At 39.8% G+C, this 20,728-nt stretch overlaps 1 protein-coding gene across 4 annotated transcripts in view; it reads right to left on the reverse strand.

Annotated features, from left to right (window-relative positions):
* Positions 1-20,728, reverse strand: part of drp2 (dystrophin related protein 2) — a 173,368-nt gene that overhangs the window by 20,387 nt on the left and 132,253 nt on the right. For all 4 annotated transcript variants that reach the window (XM_014412664.3, XM_014412662.3, XM_014412663.4 and 1 more), the window contains 8 exons: positions 19,119-19,265; positions 12,764-12,842; positions 10,877-10,937; positions 8,529-8,590; positions 7,942-8,016; positions 6,414-6,615; positions 3,170-3,255; positions 1,239-1,396 (listed from right to left, as the gene is read on the reverse strand). In XM_014412664.3, coding sequence (XP_014268150.1) covers positions 1,239-1,396; positions 3,170-3,255; positions 6,414-6,615; positions 7,942-8,016; positions 8,529-8,590; positions 10,877-10,937; positions 12,764-12,842; positions 19,119-19,265 — 870 coding nt within the window. The remainder of the gene's footprint in view (positions 1-1,238; positions 1,397-3,169; positions 3,256-6,413; positions 6,616-7,941; positions 8,017-8,528; positions 8,591-10,876; positions 10,938-12,763; positions 12,843-19,118; positions 19,266-20,728) is intronic.

Consider the following 20,728-nt stretch of genomic DNA (forward strand, 5'->3'; position numbering starts at 1 on the left):
GAGTGATAAACATCCAGTTATCCACGAGAACGCCTCACAATGTGGCAATTAAACAACATGGACTTCTACAATACATCACTTTTGGCAGGATATGAAAATTGTTACGGAAAGAGTTTTTCCCATAAACTTACACATAAAGTAACACCTTCAGCAAACACTTCTATTGTGTAGAAGCCTGTGTTTATATACGAAAAGTGATGCCCCACAAAGTGATCTACCTCACTTTCAAAGTCAAGTGGTAAACAGGCAAATGGGTCACCCCCAAATTCACATTAAATTCATATTTTAGCTACAACTAAATGTCTTGGCATGGAGCAAGTAGAGAAAGGAATTGATTTTAATCAGCCGTAGCTGATACAGCAAGCATGGGCCAGAATAGAGCGTGTATAATTAGAACCTGCTTTGAAAATGAGGGAATTAAAAGGCCATCATTCAGGAAAAAAAACAAAAACTGTCCTCTTCCTAATAACTCAGTAATTACCTGAGGTCCCAAATTGAATGTCATGCCTTAAAGCTCTTGAAACCTACACCACGTATGCAAATTCAGACAAATTTAGAACATGTAAAAGACACAAAGCATCTTCTTGCTACTTGATGTGCTAGTCACATCACGTATTGTCTAACCCTGTAATAATGTGTTTGGTGTAGTTTCTGGCTTTTTTCGGCACAGCAGATTAATGTGTCTACTTACTATAGATGTGCACGGAGAATCTTTTTTCTTTGTAGGAATTAAAAATGTGCTAATGTCAGTAAAACACAACTTTGCAAATCTGGCAGCTTCTGATGTGAGTTGTGACACGGTTTTATTTTTATATGTGGGTTTTTATGGAACTCATCCACCAGCAAATGTTTAATTTTGGCATTCATTTTTCTCTATTTGTAATGCTGCTTTGGTGTAGACAAATTCAATTCGGAATAATTAGAGGTCTTTAATTATTTTCCTGGAGATTAATAAGTGGTTTTAAAAAATAATTGCATTACAATTAAGTTTTCAAGGTGTCTTTCAAATTCCTCATGGTAGCAATTAAGGTATTGTTTCAAAAATTGAAACTAGCACTTATGTTACAGTGTGTGAATATGTTGAGGTATGAACAAAAAATTATCCACACAAAGGCCACAGCAGCAGGATTTGAATTGACATCTCCTCCAACACATGTTTATGTATCAGCAAACTGTGCATGCTTTGTTGCTTTTCTCTGGATTTCCTTGAGCGTGCATGCATGCGAGCGTGTCCTCACCATGCGGAAGCAGCTACGGACACTTGGCTCCACATTGCTGCCCCCAAAAGCAGCAACTTCACCCAACTGGCGGGGGATCTGAATGGCTTCGTGGAGCAGCAGGCTGAGGTGACGCTGGTCTGTTAAACCTCCTGGAGCAGACACCTGGCGGAATAAGTCTGCAAAATGTTTATTAATTAGAATTATTTAAACTGATTATACAGCAGCGCTGTCTCAAAATGTAAATTATGAATTAAATCTCAAATGAAAGCACATTAGGGTAATTAAAAGAAATGGCATACTTCATTTAAAATGAGAGCATACACGCTGAGCAATAAAATATGGAATAGATGAAAAACTTTATTACCAATGGACCTCACATTTCACACATTTCAGATATAAGGTTTCCAAACCAAGCACTATGGAATAATGTTTATTTTCATGACATACAGAGAGAGACAGAATTGGTATTAGTGGCCTGGCTGGTCAGCTTGGAGATGAAAGACCTACATAAGTAGAGTCCTGCCAGGGTTTTGAATGAGATCTTTACGAAACTAGCTGAAAGTCAGCCTGTCGCTGAGGAGATGAATGCTGACAGGCACAATGCCAGTACAGGCGTTCCATGCATCCCTCTCTCTGTGCTCTTATTTAGTCCTCTTGCCCATAACACCTGGGCAAGAGGACTAAATAAAGGCACATGTTAAACAGCCAGCACCATGTACACCCTCATAATTAGAACTCTGGTGTGTTGAAGTCAAAGTCAAACACTGAGCTGTTTAATGAAAAAAGAGTTTGTTTGTTTTATTTTTTACATGATTTATAGAGAATACAGGATATTAAGTGTGCAGCCTGCAAATGTTGCAAACTTTGTAGTAAAACTGGGTTTGCTGCATGGGACAAAGATGGCTGATGACAGCACCCCATTAGGTTTTACAGATCAGGGGTAAAAACAATGAAAAAGTGTCCACTGCAGCCAGCGTCTGTACTTTTGATGCTGTATTTCCTGACCTTTGATTTTTGTTTTTTACACTGATACAAATGTCAAAGGACATAATCGAGGTAACATAAATTAAACATAACACTTAAGAATGCTGAAAAAGTACAATAAAGTTGTATTTCTGTTACTAGAAGGTTGAGGACTCAGTAGTAATCACAAGTAGGATGCTTTCCAGAATTTATTTGTCAAGGTTGATGGAATTTGTATTTATTATTTATTTATATTTACTATTGATAATAATTGATTATCTATCAATTATTTTGAAAATAGGAATTTAGTGACAAATATGGACTGGTTGAACCCCTTTAACCAAGAAAAGGGGGGCCTAACTCACCTCTGGGACCACTGAAGGAAAATCTGTTATCTTTCAGTCTTAGACCTGACACAGATGGTATGCCAGGCATAAATAATCTTGGCATAGGAGAGTGTGAGCATTTTTTTTTTCAAATCATGTATCAACTACAAGCTGCTCCAGTTCCAACCATTGTTAGTTCAAATGCTCCCTCACTATTTTACCAATACGTAAAGGTTAACTAACAGTTTCAGTATCTATCTATCTACCTACCTACCTATCTATAGATAACCAACCGTCTGATTAGCAGATGACCTGCTCTACCTCCTGACCTGCACTAATAAAATATTACAGCTTAATTTATGGTAAAAAAAAAAAAAAGATGCAGAAAAATCCTAAGATCTTTCCTAATTGACCTGTGAAAAAATGAATGAGAGCCATGAGAGTGTGCATGAATGGTGTCTTTGGCCAGCAATCCTTTTAAGGCTCCTGATGTACTTTGTACAAGTAAAAATGCCTTCTCCATAATGGAAGCAGAGTCATTTCCTCCATTAGAGTAAGTGGATGTCTTTATGTAATACTGGCAATCAGGCCGGTTTTGTTTTGGCTCATTGTTTGCAGTTGAGGAGATGCATTAGGCACATGAGCGAGCATCAGACTTACATTTGTACTTCTCTTGGACGTCTGCATTGCACAAGGTCACCAATCCCATCTTGAAGCTGAGAACTCGCATTTTGCCATTTCGAGCACTGCAGAAAGGAAAGCGAAAAAAAAAAGTGTTCAAATGTGACAGTTTCTGAATGGTGAATAATCTCAAATCATGGCGCACTGGGTCATGATAATAAATTCATACGTTGCTTGAGCCCTGCTGGGAGGGACAAAGTGTGGAGGAATTACACGGGTCAAAAGAAGTGGAGTGTAGGTCAGTGCAGTAGTGTGAAATTGTATTAGAACATAATCAGAGTAACACTGTTCGCAGCCGGAAAGAATTTAGTGCCGAGCTGAGCACCATTGGCACAAACCGGGCTTATCAAATTAACATTTGAAACGCTAAGTGAGAAATCAAGAACATCAAATTCATCGGAGAACTTCAAATCAATGATGTATGAAATTGAATCAAGAATGGAGTATTCTCAGAAGTAAACATTGATGCTATAGATGTGCTAGAAACAGGTACAGACACGGGACTAAGCTTCTAATTCACCAACGGGTCAAAATGTGAGGTAGAGAGATTTTTTCAGGCTAGACCACTACAGTCAAATGGAGTATTCATTCCCCTATTAGATTGAGGGCTGAAATTAGAGCACATGGGTACAACTGGCTGTCAACTCCTCTCACACATTTTCTGCTGTGTACCACATGCCATCTTCAATATGTACCCCAGCGCTGCTCTTCAGGCGACACTTCACTCCTACTCACCTTGCTAGTGCGGCATGTCTCTAGAGGACACATGTATGCTGCGATATACTGTAGGACACATTTCACTGAAAGAAAACGGCTGTAAAAATGGTCACGCAAACACACACACACCTCATTCACATTCCCCGCTGCTATCTATTGGAAAACAAAAAGCAATTACCGGAATTTATTCAGAAGGTAAAGTCCCTGATTGTCTCTCATTAGCAGCAAGTAGTTAAGAGCTACAGACTGCATTTACAGTCCTCGTGGGGTTATCCCTGGATTTCAGAGGCTGCTCTAAGGGGTTTCTCTTCGGAGAACAGCAGAAAATGGTCAATCAGGAACAAAGATGGGTGAGTGTTTGTGTCAAAGAGGATTTGTTTCGACTGTGTCTCAGAGGAGATGAATGGCTCTCTGCCTGGACAGTGTTATTGGAGGCTTTGTCACGATGTAGCTGTTTACAGATGTCTGTGGTTACATCAATGTGCAAACAGACTCTTGTTTATGACAATGACAAATTGTTCAAAATAGATTTTTTAGTAAGTTATGACATCACAAACAGTGACTGTGCATGCAGTGTGTACCATATTTATTTAATTTGATCAATGTTATTAAGTCTAGTGACCTGATGCAATAACAGTAGTGCTGAATGAGACCTGGTTCTGCAAAATCCTGATATTATGGTCATCCTAGACCCATTTCAAGCCTTTAATACTATCCTACTCATTAAGAATTACATAAAGCATCAAGTAGTTGTAAGCAAGGATTCACTAGAGAGCAGCTGATATTCCAGATGGAAAATAAAAAACATTCAACAATCTAAGTGATTTACAGTTGCTATGTGAATTAAATCCATAGAGCCCCATATAGTCAATATAAAAGCCACAGTTTTGCCTCATTCACGGACATTCAGCAACATTGTGCTTCGAGCAACCAGTGCCTATATTGTAAGGATACTGATACTTCACTGTTGATGTTTTGTTTATATGAGCTTGGCACTGACTTAAAATATCCTGAACTGTGGGTATAATATGAAACTTTATGAGCATTATATGACAGAAATGAATGTGTCATTTATAATAAAAATGCTGCACTGCTTTGGCTTTACACTGCATGAATACTGACCTTTTCCCTCCATACATTATTCTTCCTTGTTAATACCTGCTACCAGCATTACCCACGAGGCAGCGGCACTACTGACAGTTTGGTTGGAGAGTCAGGTGTGGTCTCGTATTCGTTTTGTAAGCTCACTTCTTTTAACTCCATTCCTAAGAACTTTTTAAAAAAATTATATTTTCATTAATGCTTTCAAATTGGGCAGTTTCTCTTTGAAATCCCTGATATCCACCTTCCATCCATCCATCTTCATCCGCTTTATCCGGGCCGGGTCGCGGGGGCAACAGCCTAAGCAAAGAGGCCCAGACCTCCCTCTCCCTAGCCACCTCCTCTAGCTTATCCGGGGGAACACCAAGGCGTTCCCAGGCCAGCCGAGAGATATAATCTCTCCAGCGTGTCCTGGGTCTGCCCCGGGGCCTCCTCCCGGTGGGACATGCCCCGAACACCTCGCCCAGGAGGCATCCTTGTCAAATGCCCGAACCACCTCAGCTGGCTCCTTTCGATGTGGAGCAGCAGCTGCTCTACTCTGAGCCCCTCCCGGATGGCCGAACTTCTCACCCTATCTCTAAGGGAGAGGCCAGCCACCCTTCGGAGGAAGCTCATTTCTGCCGCTTGTATCCGCGATCTCGTTCTTTCGGTCACTACCCACAGCTCGTGGCCATAGGTGAGGGTAGGGACGTAGATCGACCGGTAAATTGAGAGCTTCGCTTTTACACTCAGCTCCCTCTTCACCACGACGGACCGGTGCAGCGTCCGCATTACTGCAGCTGCAGCCCCAATCCGTCTGTCGATCTCTGGCTCCCTTCTCCCATCACTCGCGAACAAGGCCCCGAGATACTTGAACTCCTCCACTTGGGGCAGGAACTCATCCCCGACCCGGAGTGGGCACTCCACCCTTTTCCGGCTGAGAACCATGGCCTCAGATTTGGAGGTGCTGATCCTCATTCCCGCTGCTTCACACTCGGCTGCGAACCGTTCCAGTGCGAGCTGGAGGCCACCACCCGATGAAGCCAACAGAACCACATCATCCGCAAAAAGCAGAGATGAGATTCTGAGGCCACCAAAGTGAAAGCCCTCCGCCACTTGGCTGCGCCTAGAAATCCTGTCCATAAAAATTATGAACAGAACCGGAGACAACCCTATAAAACCCTTTACTCAGATTAATCAGTATAAATATAACAGAGAAATAGAAATCAGTGATAAAACATTAAAGGCAGATTAATGCTGGATTTAAACTTGTCCAACTACAAAGTATGTCTGCTGGTTGTGTCTACTTGATAAGCCACTGGTTTATAAGAGCGAAGCTGAAATACAGACACAGATACCTGCTGCAGTTCTTAACACAAGTAAGTTTTAATATATATTTCACTTTTGATTTTTTCAACCTACTCACCTGTCATAGACGTTGAGCAGCCAGTTAAGACACATATCAACACAAAGTGGAATGTTAACCAGGACGGACCTCTCTTCCTCCAGCTTCTCATACAAAGCTGTCAGGCCATGAATCACCTCAACCACATCCATCACATGATCTGCCTGCTGCAGCTCCTGCTCCCGGAACATCTCCACAAGGCTACTCAGTGCCACTAAATCCACTAAAAAGAACACATATTTATTTAGAGACATAAATATGGCACAATATTGTGTTATGTTTACAAGCATGTGTACATGAGCTAAAGCCTAAACATCCACATATAACGACACATGACCCCACATTCACTTTCAAACACACATACAGTCACAGCGGGATCATCATCCACACCTCAGCAAACGAGAGCATGGGTGACAGCAGTGCTTATTCACCCTTTTTGCCCACTTAAGCCCTACCAGATGTTTCAAGAGCAGTGACACAAATTTGATTTCGCTCTTCTAAACTAATTTGATGGCCCATCCCTAAGAGTGGAGTTAAAAGGGTGTCCGTTGATGCCAGGTATAATTGGATAGCACAGTAATGTGGTAGAACAGAGTGAGATAACAGTAGTATTTTAAAGGTTGGGAGGGAATCAGCTTAAAATGTATTTCTTATGCAGCACTACTCAATCATTCAAGACGTGTGCAGAGAGAAAAAAGAGCGAGAATTCTGCAGTTATCAGTGCAGCCTGGCAATTAAGTTCTGTAACGATATCAACTAGTAGACCCGAGGAGTGAGAGATAAGAGAGCAGGCAAGAGAAAGGAAGCGGGAACGTGACTGAAAGGGGGTTTTTAGAGTGCTCCATGCATGGTGAGTTCTTATTACAGGAACGTGGGATCTAGAAGGGAAAGAAGGTTGAAAGGGAGTGGTAAATGAAGGTAGAGAAGGTAGAGAAACAGGCTGAACATGAATAACTGAATAGGTGTGAAACTGGGCACTTTTAGGGATACCAAATACGAGAAGGTCTGTGGTCAGGGGAGTTCGAGTACTACACCAATGCTGGAAATGGATGAGATGTAGGGAAGAAGAAAAAGAAAGCAAGAAAGAAAGGCCATGTTGGAGGTATTGACCCTGAAGTGGCATACAATCAAGCTTCAACCATGCAGCAAAAACTAATTGCCTCCTATTATGTAACTCAAATGGACCAATTAATAGCTAATTACCCAGAATGCTAACGATTCAGGTCGTGATGAAAATGAGGAAGGAATCTGGCAGTAGAGTAGTTCTTCTTGTGGCTCTTGAGTTTTTCAGTACTTTTAATTGCTGCATTGCTGACAGTATAGGAAAATGCAAAGAATATTTTCAACCACATTTCTATGTAGGGTACAAAAGAGCGCTGATGCTTTCGACAACCGAATAAAGAAACATGCCGCAGCTAATCATTATATCTCATTCCTGAAGAGAGCTTGTCACGGTGGATTAGTGATGGTGCAGGATAACTGTATATCACTTAACCAGCCATTTCAGCACAGCAGACAGAAAATAGCGTCGATGAAATACTGTACGTACGTCTCAGAGCTTTCTGAACCCGCCGCAGCTTCATTGCTGTTCTGTATGCTGAGAATTTGATGTTGTTCAGATCCGCTAATAGAAGGAGAGATGGATAGAAAGATTAGAGAAAACAAACTCATCCTGCATGACTCCGCTATACCATTGAGAAATTAGACATCATGTGTCCCCCCTGTTTATCACACCACTGCAGAAATCATTAGTAGTTTACTGTGATAATATTATTATCTGTCTGTGTGCATGCATGCCTTTTTCTAAGCTGAACACGTGTATCTGACAGCGGGCCTATCTCCCCTGCAAGCTCGCCGTGTCACATCAGATTAATGGTAAAATACATGATGTCGTTTAATCACAATTAATTAAAGGCTAAGCAAGAAGCAATCACAGAGCTGGCAAATTGGGCCTCGCAGGTTAATGACAGTAGAGATGTAGTCCCTAAGGTGTTTGAAATAAAGGTCCCTTAATGAGCTATATGACAGGACCTTCAAAGCTGAAGCCTGGTGGTGCCGTGTTACTGGTTCTGCTGCAGCCCAGTGGGGTTCCTGGACGAATGAGCAAGAGGGTGTTTTAATTGTCTCCTTACTCACCCAACGCTTGATACAGTTCTGTCATCTTTGGATGGTCCCAGCATGTCGTCTGGGCCTGATGGCTGATGGAAAGAAGATTTCATTAGGAAGGCAAAGAATCGAGGTACTCATTTTCAGGCCAGAGAGGTAAAAATGGAGCACAAATGAGCCAAAGGGGTAGAGTCTGGCAGGTGTGGCAGACAGCAAAAGGAGTGAGATGAACGAGTAATAAGTAAGAGATAAAGAGGAGAAACAGAGGGCAGAATACAGTGACCATTATTTAGGATAAGACAAAAGATTGTAGGATTGGAAAGAGCAGACATCAAAAGTTTTGTTACACTACAGCTCTCATGGAGACCCAATCACAGTAGCTTTAAAGACTTTCCTCAGAAAAACAATATAAAATCCAACTCATATCTGCATAAAGAAAATACATTTACACTTTTCTCTCCCAAGACTAGCTCGATGGGAACATTTAAATGTTGAAAATTTAGCATCTATAAAAGAGATTCAATAGAAAGAACAAGCACAGGAATATAAATGGGAAACTCCAAATGAGGAAGCCTGCCAGCCCAGGACCCAGGAGGCTTTTAGGGCAGTGCTCATCGTTTTACCTGTGCGAGCACTCACTGATTGGTACCCAGTGGAGTGCTACTCAGATGCTACTTCCACTCCCACTGGAATAGTAATATAGCCCATAAAGAACTGACTAGTGAACTAAAGCAAAACCCATGAAGCTTTGTTTCAAATGATTAAGAAGACAAATACTTTTAGGAGAACAAACTGTACCAATGTTTGCAACACATATACAATAGTGTATGAACACACTCCTGAACAAACATATCCACGGTTCAATTATGAAATCTATAACGCTCCAAAGATAAACAGTATTGATGAGGTAAACAGATAAATGAGTTCTTAGGCAAACAGGGCTCCCAGTGGCACAACAGAATTTCGTCTTAATCATTTAGAGTTGATCCACTCTTTAACAAATATTTGGCTAATGGGAAGCATTTGTTTCTAATCTAATGAAGGTTTATTATACTCCACGTGATGGATTTGCTTGTACAATGGATACATTTTCCCAAATTGACGCAGAAAAACTAGTTTCTCTCTCTGCAATCGTTCTCAAGAGGAACACTGTGTGTTATAAGAGAGTTTATTATAGGAAAAAAATCTCTAGGCATTGGTTGGTTTTTGCAGTTAAGACCTCTTAATGCCGCCCACATCTCTCTATTTCCTTCAGTGATTCAAAGGGGCCTGGGTCTGGGCGTATGGCCGATGGCTTTTTTCCCCCCAGCTTATTTCTCTACCACAAAAATAATGACAAGTGAAGAGGAGATAGGCATAGCTTGAGCATGTGATTGACATGACAAGCATTAAGTGATTTTCTATTGCAGCTTTCATGTTGACTGACACTGATGTAGCTGGAGCAGATACAACTGAAACAAGCAAAAAACAAAAACCCAACATCAACAAAAACAAAAAAACGTCCATTAAAGGAAACATCTAACATGAGCACGATAATGGAAATAAAATCAGTATGAAAATTCAGTGCAATCATTGAACTATGATGCAGGTACTCCATGTTTCACAGACTTTATTAGTTTGCTACATCTGCTACTACAGTTTGCTACTACATATTCAACTGCCCTTTCTCTCACTGTGAGATCTCAACTATAAAAAATAAGAAGATACAAAGCAAAGAACATCCAGTAACAGGGGCTTTATATAGAAACAGTTTACTTCGAGACACCAAATGTTAAATAACTTAATGCTACAATTATTTTCTACCAGATTAGTTGTAGTTTGAGATGCAGTTTGGGTGATTCCCAGTCCCTGGCTATGGACTGAGGGATCAGTGTGTAAACCTGTGTATTCCTGCCATGTAAGAGTCTTTGGTCAACTATTCTTAAGAAATTATCACCAGAAACTGCAAAAAGCATGTTCTGCCATTGTTAGAGATATATTTAATGCCTTGTCTCTACATAATAGTGAATGACATTTGATCTGCAAGTGTCTCCATATTTTTTCTTTCTAACTTTCTCTTGTCAATAGAATTGCAAAGCCTTTGTCTGTTTTTGTCTGACGATGCATTCATCTTGCTTTAATAAACTCCTCTAGCACTGTAAATAGACAGCACTGACTAAGGCTTCTGTGATTAGTGTTCTGTAAAAAGTGAGCACAGAACATTTGGCCATACCTATAAGACCAGACGTAAAAATACTGCACCACAGGTAAAAATGCAATATGTCTACCAGCTTTGAAAAATAGCAAATGAGCCCAATTTTGACCTAACGACTTAATCTGCCGTGGAAAAAGTACATTTGCTCCGACAACACAGACACTGACCGTGAAGTTGCACTTACTTGATGTAGTAGGGCACTTTGTTTGGGGAGATAGCACGCTCCCATGGTATCTGCACCGAACCTGTACAAATACAGAGAGACAAAATCAATTTTGAAATAGGGATGTCATGCATGAACAGCCATTGTGCACAGTGTCCCTGTCAGCATGTCCAGACACCATATCCATTCAGGCCTTCTTAACAGAGCTAAACAGGCACAGTACAGCCAAAGAGACAAGTCTATTGTGTGGGATTTCCACAGAGTATTGGTTTGTTTGGCACGGCGTAATAGAATACTGGAGGTAGAGAAGACGGTGACACGGGATGACTGTAGCATTTAACGGTCCCCCCAAACTGAACCACAGGAGATTCAGCAAAGAATCAAAGAGGGTGCAAAGACAATACCAAATTACACTCCATGTCACTGCCCATCACTGTTTAATGACATGGGACAATGCAGACCTGTGTGCTCTGTATCTATAAAACACACCAAACATTAAAATCACATTAAAAACACTAGCACATAGGTGAAGTCAATAATTTATCATCTTGGTAGTTAGTTGGACATCTACCACTCACCCTAACAACCCTTCCAAAGCAACAGCACAGTAGCAGTGCTCCTAACAACCTGCAAAACTTTTGAACGGCTTCCATCTCAAAGCTTCCCAGATCACATTGTAATCGCTAGAACAGGCCTGATACACGGAGGCAGCACCTGCACCTTAAAAGACCCAAAGGACTCACTGCCAACTTCTCCATGCCAGACACATCTCAGGACTGAGTCCACGCCTCAGTGCGTCAGAGCCGTTTTTGGCAGCACAGGGGGGAACTACACCAGGCAGGTGGTTTTACACACAGATACACACCACAGCTGAAGTAAAAGTACTAATATCAGACTATAAATATTCCACTATAGGGCCTAATCGTACTATGAAGACTAAATATACTCGTCTTGACATAAGTGTAAATATTACATCATTATTCGCCAAACCTATTTTTTCAAATATCTGCTTTTGGGGAAAGTTTCACTTATTCGTGTATCACACCACTTCAGAAATTGGGTCGTACTGCTAGCAACTAAAATATATTAAGTGACTCTACTAGATACAATACAGCTTTTTTCTTCAGAATCACAAAGTAAATTATTTTGAATATTCTTAATACTTAACAGTTTTGTGTCAATAGAAATTGTGTGCATATATATGCATATCCATGTCCTATATGGAATATGAAACAAGCTGAAATATAGGCATGTTGGTGCATAAAACCACATAGACATAAACCCAGACATCTCTGCAGGGCATAGTGGGCTGAGCTGGCAGTGAAGTAGTGCTATATAAGCCCCAGTGTGGCATCTCTGATCCAGCGTGACAGCAGTAAATCTGGATGGGGTTGGTGAGGACACTGGAGACACACAAGTACATGCCAACACTTCAGATGCACTTGCACAGAGAGATCCCTGCATCATTCAGCCTCTTCACTTCATCAGTTTAAACTAGGCAAGGTAAATCCAATTTTTCAGCCCCCTACAGCCCCACCCCCACCCCTACCTTCCTGCTACTCCTTTGTAGTCTTTGAAGAGCAGTAGGTAAAAGAAAAGACAGAATTCACAAATATGTATCCCTGCTCAAATGAGAGCAATGACTCTTGTGATGAGCTTCACCGGGAATGCTCGTCACAGCAGCGTGCTAGAGATGATAAAGACAGATGCACAAAAGCCTCCCAGCTCCACCTCTAACCCAAATGCACACACAGCCCAGTGCGGGCACACACACAAACACAGCAATTAATAGTCTTATCACCATTAAACTGTAATACACCTAGGCTTCTTTTCTCTGCCTCGGCACAGGGTGGTACAGAATGGTGCAACATGAAGCACCAACTTCAAATAGCAGAAAATGGCTCTTACTGGAAAGGAAGTGCTGCGATCCGGGGCCAAAGTCTCTATGTGCATCCTGGAGCTGCTTCAGCCGCTCCTCTATGGAACCCTGAGGACACACGCAAACACACACATGCAAAGTCAAATCAAAGGGAACCGTGCTGTTCGTCCCTGCACCACAAAATCCCCACAATAGAAACGCACACACACAGACCACCTGCTTCTCCTCCATTAGTTAACCGCGGAATATAAATTATGTCTTTTTTTATCTGCTGCTCCTCTTGAAGGACTTTGAGAGCCTTTGAAGAGCACGAGGTAGGAAATGTAGACTGATATTAGAAAATAATATGTTTTGTTGAAACAAGAGCAGTAGCTTCTGGATGCAGTGTCAGTGCAGCTGGGGGGAAAAGGAGGAAAAGAGGATGACATGAGTGAGAGAGATAGATGGGTGCAAGAGCTCACGTGTGCTGGGTAAATAATCACGGAGACCGTGGAGTTGACAAAATTAAGTTTGCCACTGCCTTTGTAAAAACATTTCATCAGTTATGTTCCCCACCAAATGGGATTTAGTCTGCCTAATCCTGGTTTACTTGAAATATATTGGATTTGGCACTTGAATCGTTGTCAGCTGGATGTTGAAACGCATCCTCAAACAATGGGAGGTAATCCACTCTGTGTGAGGTAGACAGATAAATTGAGAAAAAGAAACGAGTGGGAGACTGTTAGACTCCAAAAAGATGCACCTGCAGTGGGATATAATTTGTAAAGATAGATATATATTAAGTTAACATCTCCCGGTGATATGTACACATATCATTGCTCCCCTGTGTGATTTAAATTGGTTGGGACTAATATAGAGCACTGTCAATGTGCCGAAGAGATACAACTGCCAACTGTTCTGTGTTGTAAAATCTATTTGCTGTACAGGCAATTTGGGTTGCCATAAGGAAGACAAATGACTAAATTATCCATGATCGACAAATATTAGCAAATCAAATTTTGCTAGCGTCAGTCCAGCCAAAATAAACAGGGTACAGGATGTTGCTGGGATTAAAAATTTATCATTTTAATTAAGACAGCAAAACGTGACTCCAGAGAGCGAGACAAAGGAGGAGGTTTCTCCATTCATTTCAAATTAATTGAATTGAATTCCGTTTTTATTTTTAAAGCACCAAATCACATGAATAGGTACTTTATATTGTTCGCTAAAGACCCTGCAGGATTGTTAGTCCTCACCAAGATACCACATCTGCGCATCTCAACTCCCTTATTTTTATACTGTGAATGCAGAAAGACAGCAGATCAACTAAAGTACAAGCTAGGCAGCTCAAACAAGATTGAAATGATTTTCTCTCATTTTTAACATCTCTCTCTTCAAATGTTGCTTGGGCCCTACTACAATCACAGAAAATCTGAAGGAAATCTAAAATCTGGGAGATGAATATCTGCTGGTGTCTATGGATACTCAAAACCTGTTTACCACACTGTACATCAGATAAGCTTTCATCTACCTTCATTTACCACCTAAATCAAAGACCAGAGGGCACACAAACTGTGCGGCACATAGCTGCTTCAAAGATATACGTAGCAGGAATAGTTGCTGTGAAAGAACTTTTGCATGGAGACTCCTTTTACAATTTATGGACATAAATTAGGAGCAAGATAAGCCAAACCCTGCTCTTTCTTCATATACCAAATTGAATAAGAATGTAATGTAATGTAAGAATCTAATATAAGAATGCAATAATACTCAACAATGCTTCTTAAATGAGTAGAGAGGAAACACATTGTAGATTTGCATTTGATTTTGTACTTTTTGGTCATTTTTGAACACCATGTTTAAGAAATGGCTACATACACTTAGGTATGATTATTGATGGTTGGTTCTGGAGTAAGCTTGTTAGGTTTGGCTGTGCCAGCAGGGGGAAACTTAATTTTTTTTTAACTGTAAAATCTCAGTGTAAGCAATTAATTAAACTGCTGGTGTTTAAATTCTGGTTATGACGACTTTCTCTTTGGGTCTGAGCAGGATTTGAAGATTCCCAGTGGTCTCACACCATCTTTAATTTTTGTACATGTTGTGGTTCCTGTCAGCTTCATCAAGCCATAACCTCCCACTTGTACTGGGACAGTTTGGAGCCAAGTGGAAAGTGATTGGTGATGAGTGATGAGAATTAGCACCTCTAAGTGGGAAAGGGAGGGATTTTGTGGAAGAGTTCTGGTATCTAGGGATGGTGTTTATGAGTAGGGGTAGACTGATGTGGGTAATTGTCAAACAGACTGGTAAAGCATTTGCAGTGATGCGGCATAAAGCAGTATAATGTGAATATTTAATTGCTTTTGTAGATTAGGCAACCCAATCTGAATAGCGCGGCTGGAGGGTAAACCATCAATAGTCTGTAAATGGTTGTGAGTTAACAGTACTGGGCACTGCTGCAATCTAATGCCGCCTGTCAGAGTTAGCACTTTCAGCATGTTTTTTGCATGTTTATTGAGGGTGAAAAAAGCTGCTTTGTGTGGACCTCATCTCTCCCTTTAGCCGCTTGTTTTATTCCTGTCACTAGGCTAATGCTAGCTGTGACAATGGATGACTGGGGTTTTCAGCACGTGTGAATGTTTTAAACAATCATCTAAATTTCTCTCATTAACTCTTATCAAAGAAAAATACATCTACAGCAGAAGTGGTGTAGGTTACTAATGTATAGAAATAAAGACTCTGTGGGAGTATCTTACTGGTTTGCAAGCAAAGGCCAGTGAACTTAATTAGTTCACCACTAAAAAGACATATCACAATGACATGGTACCCGATAACAAAGTACAAGCTTTGTCTTACACCCACACATCCACTGCTTGTATTACTGATTCTAGGGAGTATATTCTCTACATTAAAACATTTCTGCAAAGAAGTTCACATTTTTCCGGAGAGCTATTTTTGAAGCTTTGTTGTGTCATCTACCCACCTAATCAGTTTGGTTCTGAGTCTCATTGTTCACTGATAACACATTTAAAATTTAACCATATTTAGGATTACATGCTTAGAATTAGAATAGGGGGTTGCTTGAAAGCATTTCAGTGACAGTCTATAGTATTGTAAGCATCATTTAAACAAGTGGAAAACCATTGAGTAGTTGTGGAAATGCTACATTAAGGTGCATGAAAGGGAAAAAAATCATTCAGAAAAATCATATTCACCCTATATTACTGTACAATAAAAGAGAAAAAAAATCATGGAAGTTGAACTTATTTTGACGAGATATTTCTGTACCAACATGGTGGGTGGACTAACTGACAGACAACTATTGCCATAGAGCATCTACCTACAAGTTTTCAGGCTAGTTATTGAGAAAATCTTTAGAAAGCACTGACACATGATTCTTACAGGGCTGCATTATTATTGTTTATTTGTTATTTCTTTCAGTCCCACAGAGAGCCTGGAAAAAAAAATCTCTTGCTGACAAATCAAAGGCACGGCTTCTCTATAGTGGTCTGTTCTGTTTTGTTTTGTTCTGTCCATGAAGTGCTCAGAGCTACGGACGCAATCTGAAAGTCACACTGAGACAAGTCACAGCGAGCGTGCAAAGTGGGTGCTAGGAATTAACTTCTAAGAATAGTTTAACAGACACTGAAAATCATCATGCTCAGAGTGGAGACACCTCACGAGGAAACAAGGCTGGAGTGGCAATCATCATGTCAGGGTGTGGAAGAGGTGCCATGACAGTTATCTAATGGGAAGGGGATGTTCTCACAAGAGATGCAGTGAAGGCTGAGAGTTTTGTTGTGCTTGCAGGAGTGTTACTAGGTTACTGATGGTGGGTAAAGCCTGTGCTTGAAAAACACTGCAGTTAAAGTAATGCACAGTAGATAATGCATCAACTAAGCATTCTGCTAAGCACTGAGAGGAAGCCAAGTTCAGTTCAATTTTTTAAAGGGGGTTAAGAGTAAGTGCTTTCATGGCACTGATGAATTACCCTCTTCATTTAAGTGCATGGGTTTAAATATATGTTCATCTCATTGGTGCACTGATGTACACTCACTGCACACTTTTCCTATTAGAAACACCACCAGATGGATAAAGCTGTTGTATGCAGTCAAGACAGACTCTGTTGTCATTGGTACATTTCTTACCAATTGTGCCCTACACTGACGTGATTTTATCACATTATATTCTGCAGATTTATGCTATGAATCCATTCTACCACAATGGCACTAAAATAACTATAACCATGCAGAATATTGTTATAATAATATAGAATACCATTAGTACACATTAGCTTGATGGCTGGCTTGGGTAAAGGCTGTGACACCACTGACAGACAGCTAGAGTGAAATGGAGCATTAGAGTGAATAAAATTATAGATTTCTCCAAATGTGAAAATCGCGGCAAATATTTGCGATCAAGTGAGGACAAAAGTCTGGTAAAATATATAATTTAAAAACAGAAATGTTCCGTATTGTTTTACATTCTTCCTTATAATGTCGTTTCAGTTCATTTAAGTTTGCAGGTATTTGTTTATGCACAGCTCCTTTAAGCACAGCATCTCAATCAGGTCGAGGTCTGGACTTTGACTGGGCTTATGCAAAAGAATGGATGAAAATGATTAAAAATCACGGTAATGCAAATTTGCTGCTGTTCTTGGGAACATTGTCCTGCTGCATGACATGATTTTGACACATTTGACTCAAGAATCCTTGGCTATACAGAGGAGGTCATATGCAACTCAGTGCCTGCAAGGCGCCCAGGTACTGAGCTTGGACTGGTAGTGCTGGGATGCCCACCTCTGGCATTTAGTTAACACGCACAGGAGCGCCACAGACCAGGAAACTGTCAAAACCTCTGCTGTTATAGAGGTGGTCACATTTCATGAAGTGCTGCTAATCATGTGCTTTTGATTAGCAACACCTGGCTGCTATATAATTAATATAAAAAAATACAAGATATGAAACCTGTGATTAAAAAAAAGGCTGTATTTCAACAAGAAAGGAATAATATATAAAACAGGAAACGGAGAGGAGAAACAACTCCACAAATTAGTCAGTATTTTACAGCAGGAGTGTTGTTTTACTTTTTTTCTTCTTCTTGTTTTATGATTGATTTCACACAAAGTCACTGTTAATGAAAAAATTGTACACTAAAAATGAAAGAAACAATACATGTTTTATGAAGTCCCCCTAAGGTTTTAAAGCTTCTTAAGGTTTTTTAACCTCCTCCAAGTGGGTAGGAGGCACTCATTACTTTTTTCCTATTGTTATGTCTTCAATTGTAATGGTTTAGGGCTCTTAAGCTTATGAAGGTTAGGAATGACTCTAAATAACTGTGACCATTAAACATATTTAATAACAAATGTATCTACATTCCTGCTCATTTCCTTAGTTTGAGCTCCCTTAAAAAGAGAAAGAGAGGGAAACAATGAAAAAACGAGTTCATCACAGGAATGAAATGCCATTGGAAAAACAACAGATGTTCATAAAGCAGGTTAATATTGTGATTAGTATGTCAAGGCTGCTGGGATTTGATACATTTACATGCTCCCAATGCAAATCCAACATTCACTCAGCCAAGTTTCTATACTATTAGTACGAGTTTTGAAACTGATTTTTATTCTGTGGGAAAAGAAAAGACAAAAACCAACGTCACTGCAAAAATAACGAAGAAGAAATCAAAACTTCAAGCGCAACTTGGTTTCATTTAACACATTCTATAAATATTCTACATTTTGACCTTAAGAATGTTTTATTTTCCCTGAGATTTATAAGCAATAAGCCATAACTTTGTATACAGATGGTGAAAACAGCTAAATAGACTGCCTCTAAAGCTCAAAATACATTTACCAACACATCCAACCAGCTTAATAATTTTAAGGCAACTTTTCTATGAGACTCACACACAAACAGTAATGTATAATGACACTGTACTCTGGCTGTGGATTTTTTAACTAATCAAATAGCTATATTTCTCTATCCAGTTTTTTCACTTAGGTTTGATCTAATCTGATAAATTTTCCCAAACAAACATATGTTCTAAAATTTTATACTCTTTCTTTAAAATTACCAATCTTGTGATGTTGTTATCCAGTGGCTTCAACCGTTCTGTGAGTTAAGTGAGAGATACATCATTGATCTTTCAGCCTGCAAACATACTCTGATCTTCCTCTTAAATGGTATGAAAACTCTTCATCACGCACACGGCCCCTCATCAATGTCCAAAAGCACACCGCTGTGCTCAAAAGATGTGTAAAACATAAAACAGTTGGAAGCCAGAAGTATAGACACCATTAAAAGTCCAAACATTGCACATGGAATCACTCTCTTATGTCCTCTTGAATGTGACTGCTGCACAACCTGCTGCTGACAGAGTCAAACAGGCACTATGGACCCAGAACTCTACCTGAAGCACTTTCCATCTGCTGTTGAGATGCTCCAGAGCACGGGCATTCTCCATCGATAAATGGACGTTGGAGATTGCCAGCTGGTGGGCTAGATCATTGATGTGCTTCATGCCCTCTTTCACCTGGGTCAGTTCCTCCTTAAATAACTGGATGGAGCATGAGCAAGGACAAGAAAAACAGAGGACCACAGGGAGTTGGACGTAAACAGGAGTAGTGGGAAAAGAGAGGGGGGAAACAGATTAAATACAAAATATTGAACAACATCAGACATAGATAGAATTATAGCGCAATCCAGAAACATCCAGTCTGGACCAACTACATTTAAATTAAATTTAAAAAAAAATCAATGGAAAGTTGATCCGTTATAGCTTTCTGGTCTGTTTTAGAAAGAATTTGGCAGAAAGCCATGTTTGAATGTCTTAAGATCAGACGAGAGAACAGTACTGAAACTGAACCAGCCCCTTTTTATAGTGTGTAAACTGAGAAAACCAGAAAATTTGTAAAATAACTAAGATGGAATGTGAGTATATGCATGCCAGTGTCCCGTGCATTTTGCATTGTTGGTCGCAGTACTGTGCAATATTTCAAAATCTGGTTTTGATATGATACCAAGTAGATACAAGGCCACTATCCTAAAGGTAGCTTACATAGGGGAGAGCAGAGCAAATGAAACGAAAGCACCATTAATTTTCTAAATCCCAATACATTTTCATGACCATGATTGTTGCTTTCCACCGTTAATTAGTTAAAACAATAAAGCACACATTTCACACTTTTTCACGTGTTTTGAAACACTGTTTTTTGTAGCTCTGGAGTGGAAATAAACTTGGCCAGAAAGTACTTTGGGTCAACTTCTGTTGTTTTCAATGTGCTATATAAACAAAATAGTCCAGGCATTTTCATAGTTCACATTTGCTTCATTTATTTTTTTCCCCAACTGCAATAAAATAATTCATTTATCATATTTCAGTGGGATGAATGTATTCAGTCAAATGGAATCATTCTGCTACAGTAACAATAATGATGAACACTAAACCTGTGAAAGTTAGCTAATGCTGAAGATCAACGCGAGTAATAACTGAAACATCATTTTCACCACTATCCGCGTGTTCTTTGCCTCTCTGAAGTACAACTACTTGTCTACAAGCACTCGTCACTTTTCACAGTGAAACATGGTGATTGCAGCTGTAAGTTAAACTTTTACTTTGAAGGGAAATGGTTCATTTTCAGTTTTCTTCACCCTCACAGTTTCTTCACATTTGCAGACAAGTCAATACCTTCCATGAAAACTATGGGCAATCTGCTCACAAGCCAGTGTTTTTATTTTGTTGACCAATCATTTCTCATGCAGAATGCGCTCAATTGCTTCTTTTGATGTCAGAAAATTAATCCCTGAACCTCTCAAAATATGCTACCCCAGCAAAAATGAAGAGTTAATAAAAATCATTGGAAATATGAAAAACAGTAAAAAAATAAATAAATAAATACATAAATAAAATCTGATATTTTATTTTTACTTTTACAAATTATGTAAGTATTTCTTTTTCATGCAAGAAGAGTTATTAAAATCTTTTTATCAGTTAGTCTGTATATAATATAAAAGTTATAT

This window comes from Maylandia zebra, linkage group LG2 (genome assembly GCF_041146795.1).
Source record: "Maylandia zebra isolate NMK-2024a linkage group LG2, Mzebra_GT3a, whole genome shotgun sequence".
Classification (NCBI taxonomy): domain Eukaryota; kingdom Metazoa; phylum Chordata; class Actinopteri; order Cichliformes; family Cichlidae; genus Maylandia; species Maylandia zebra.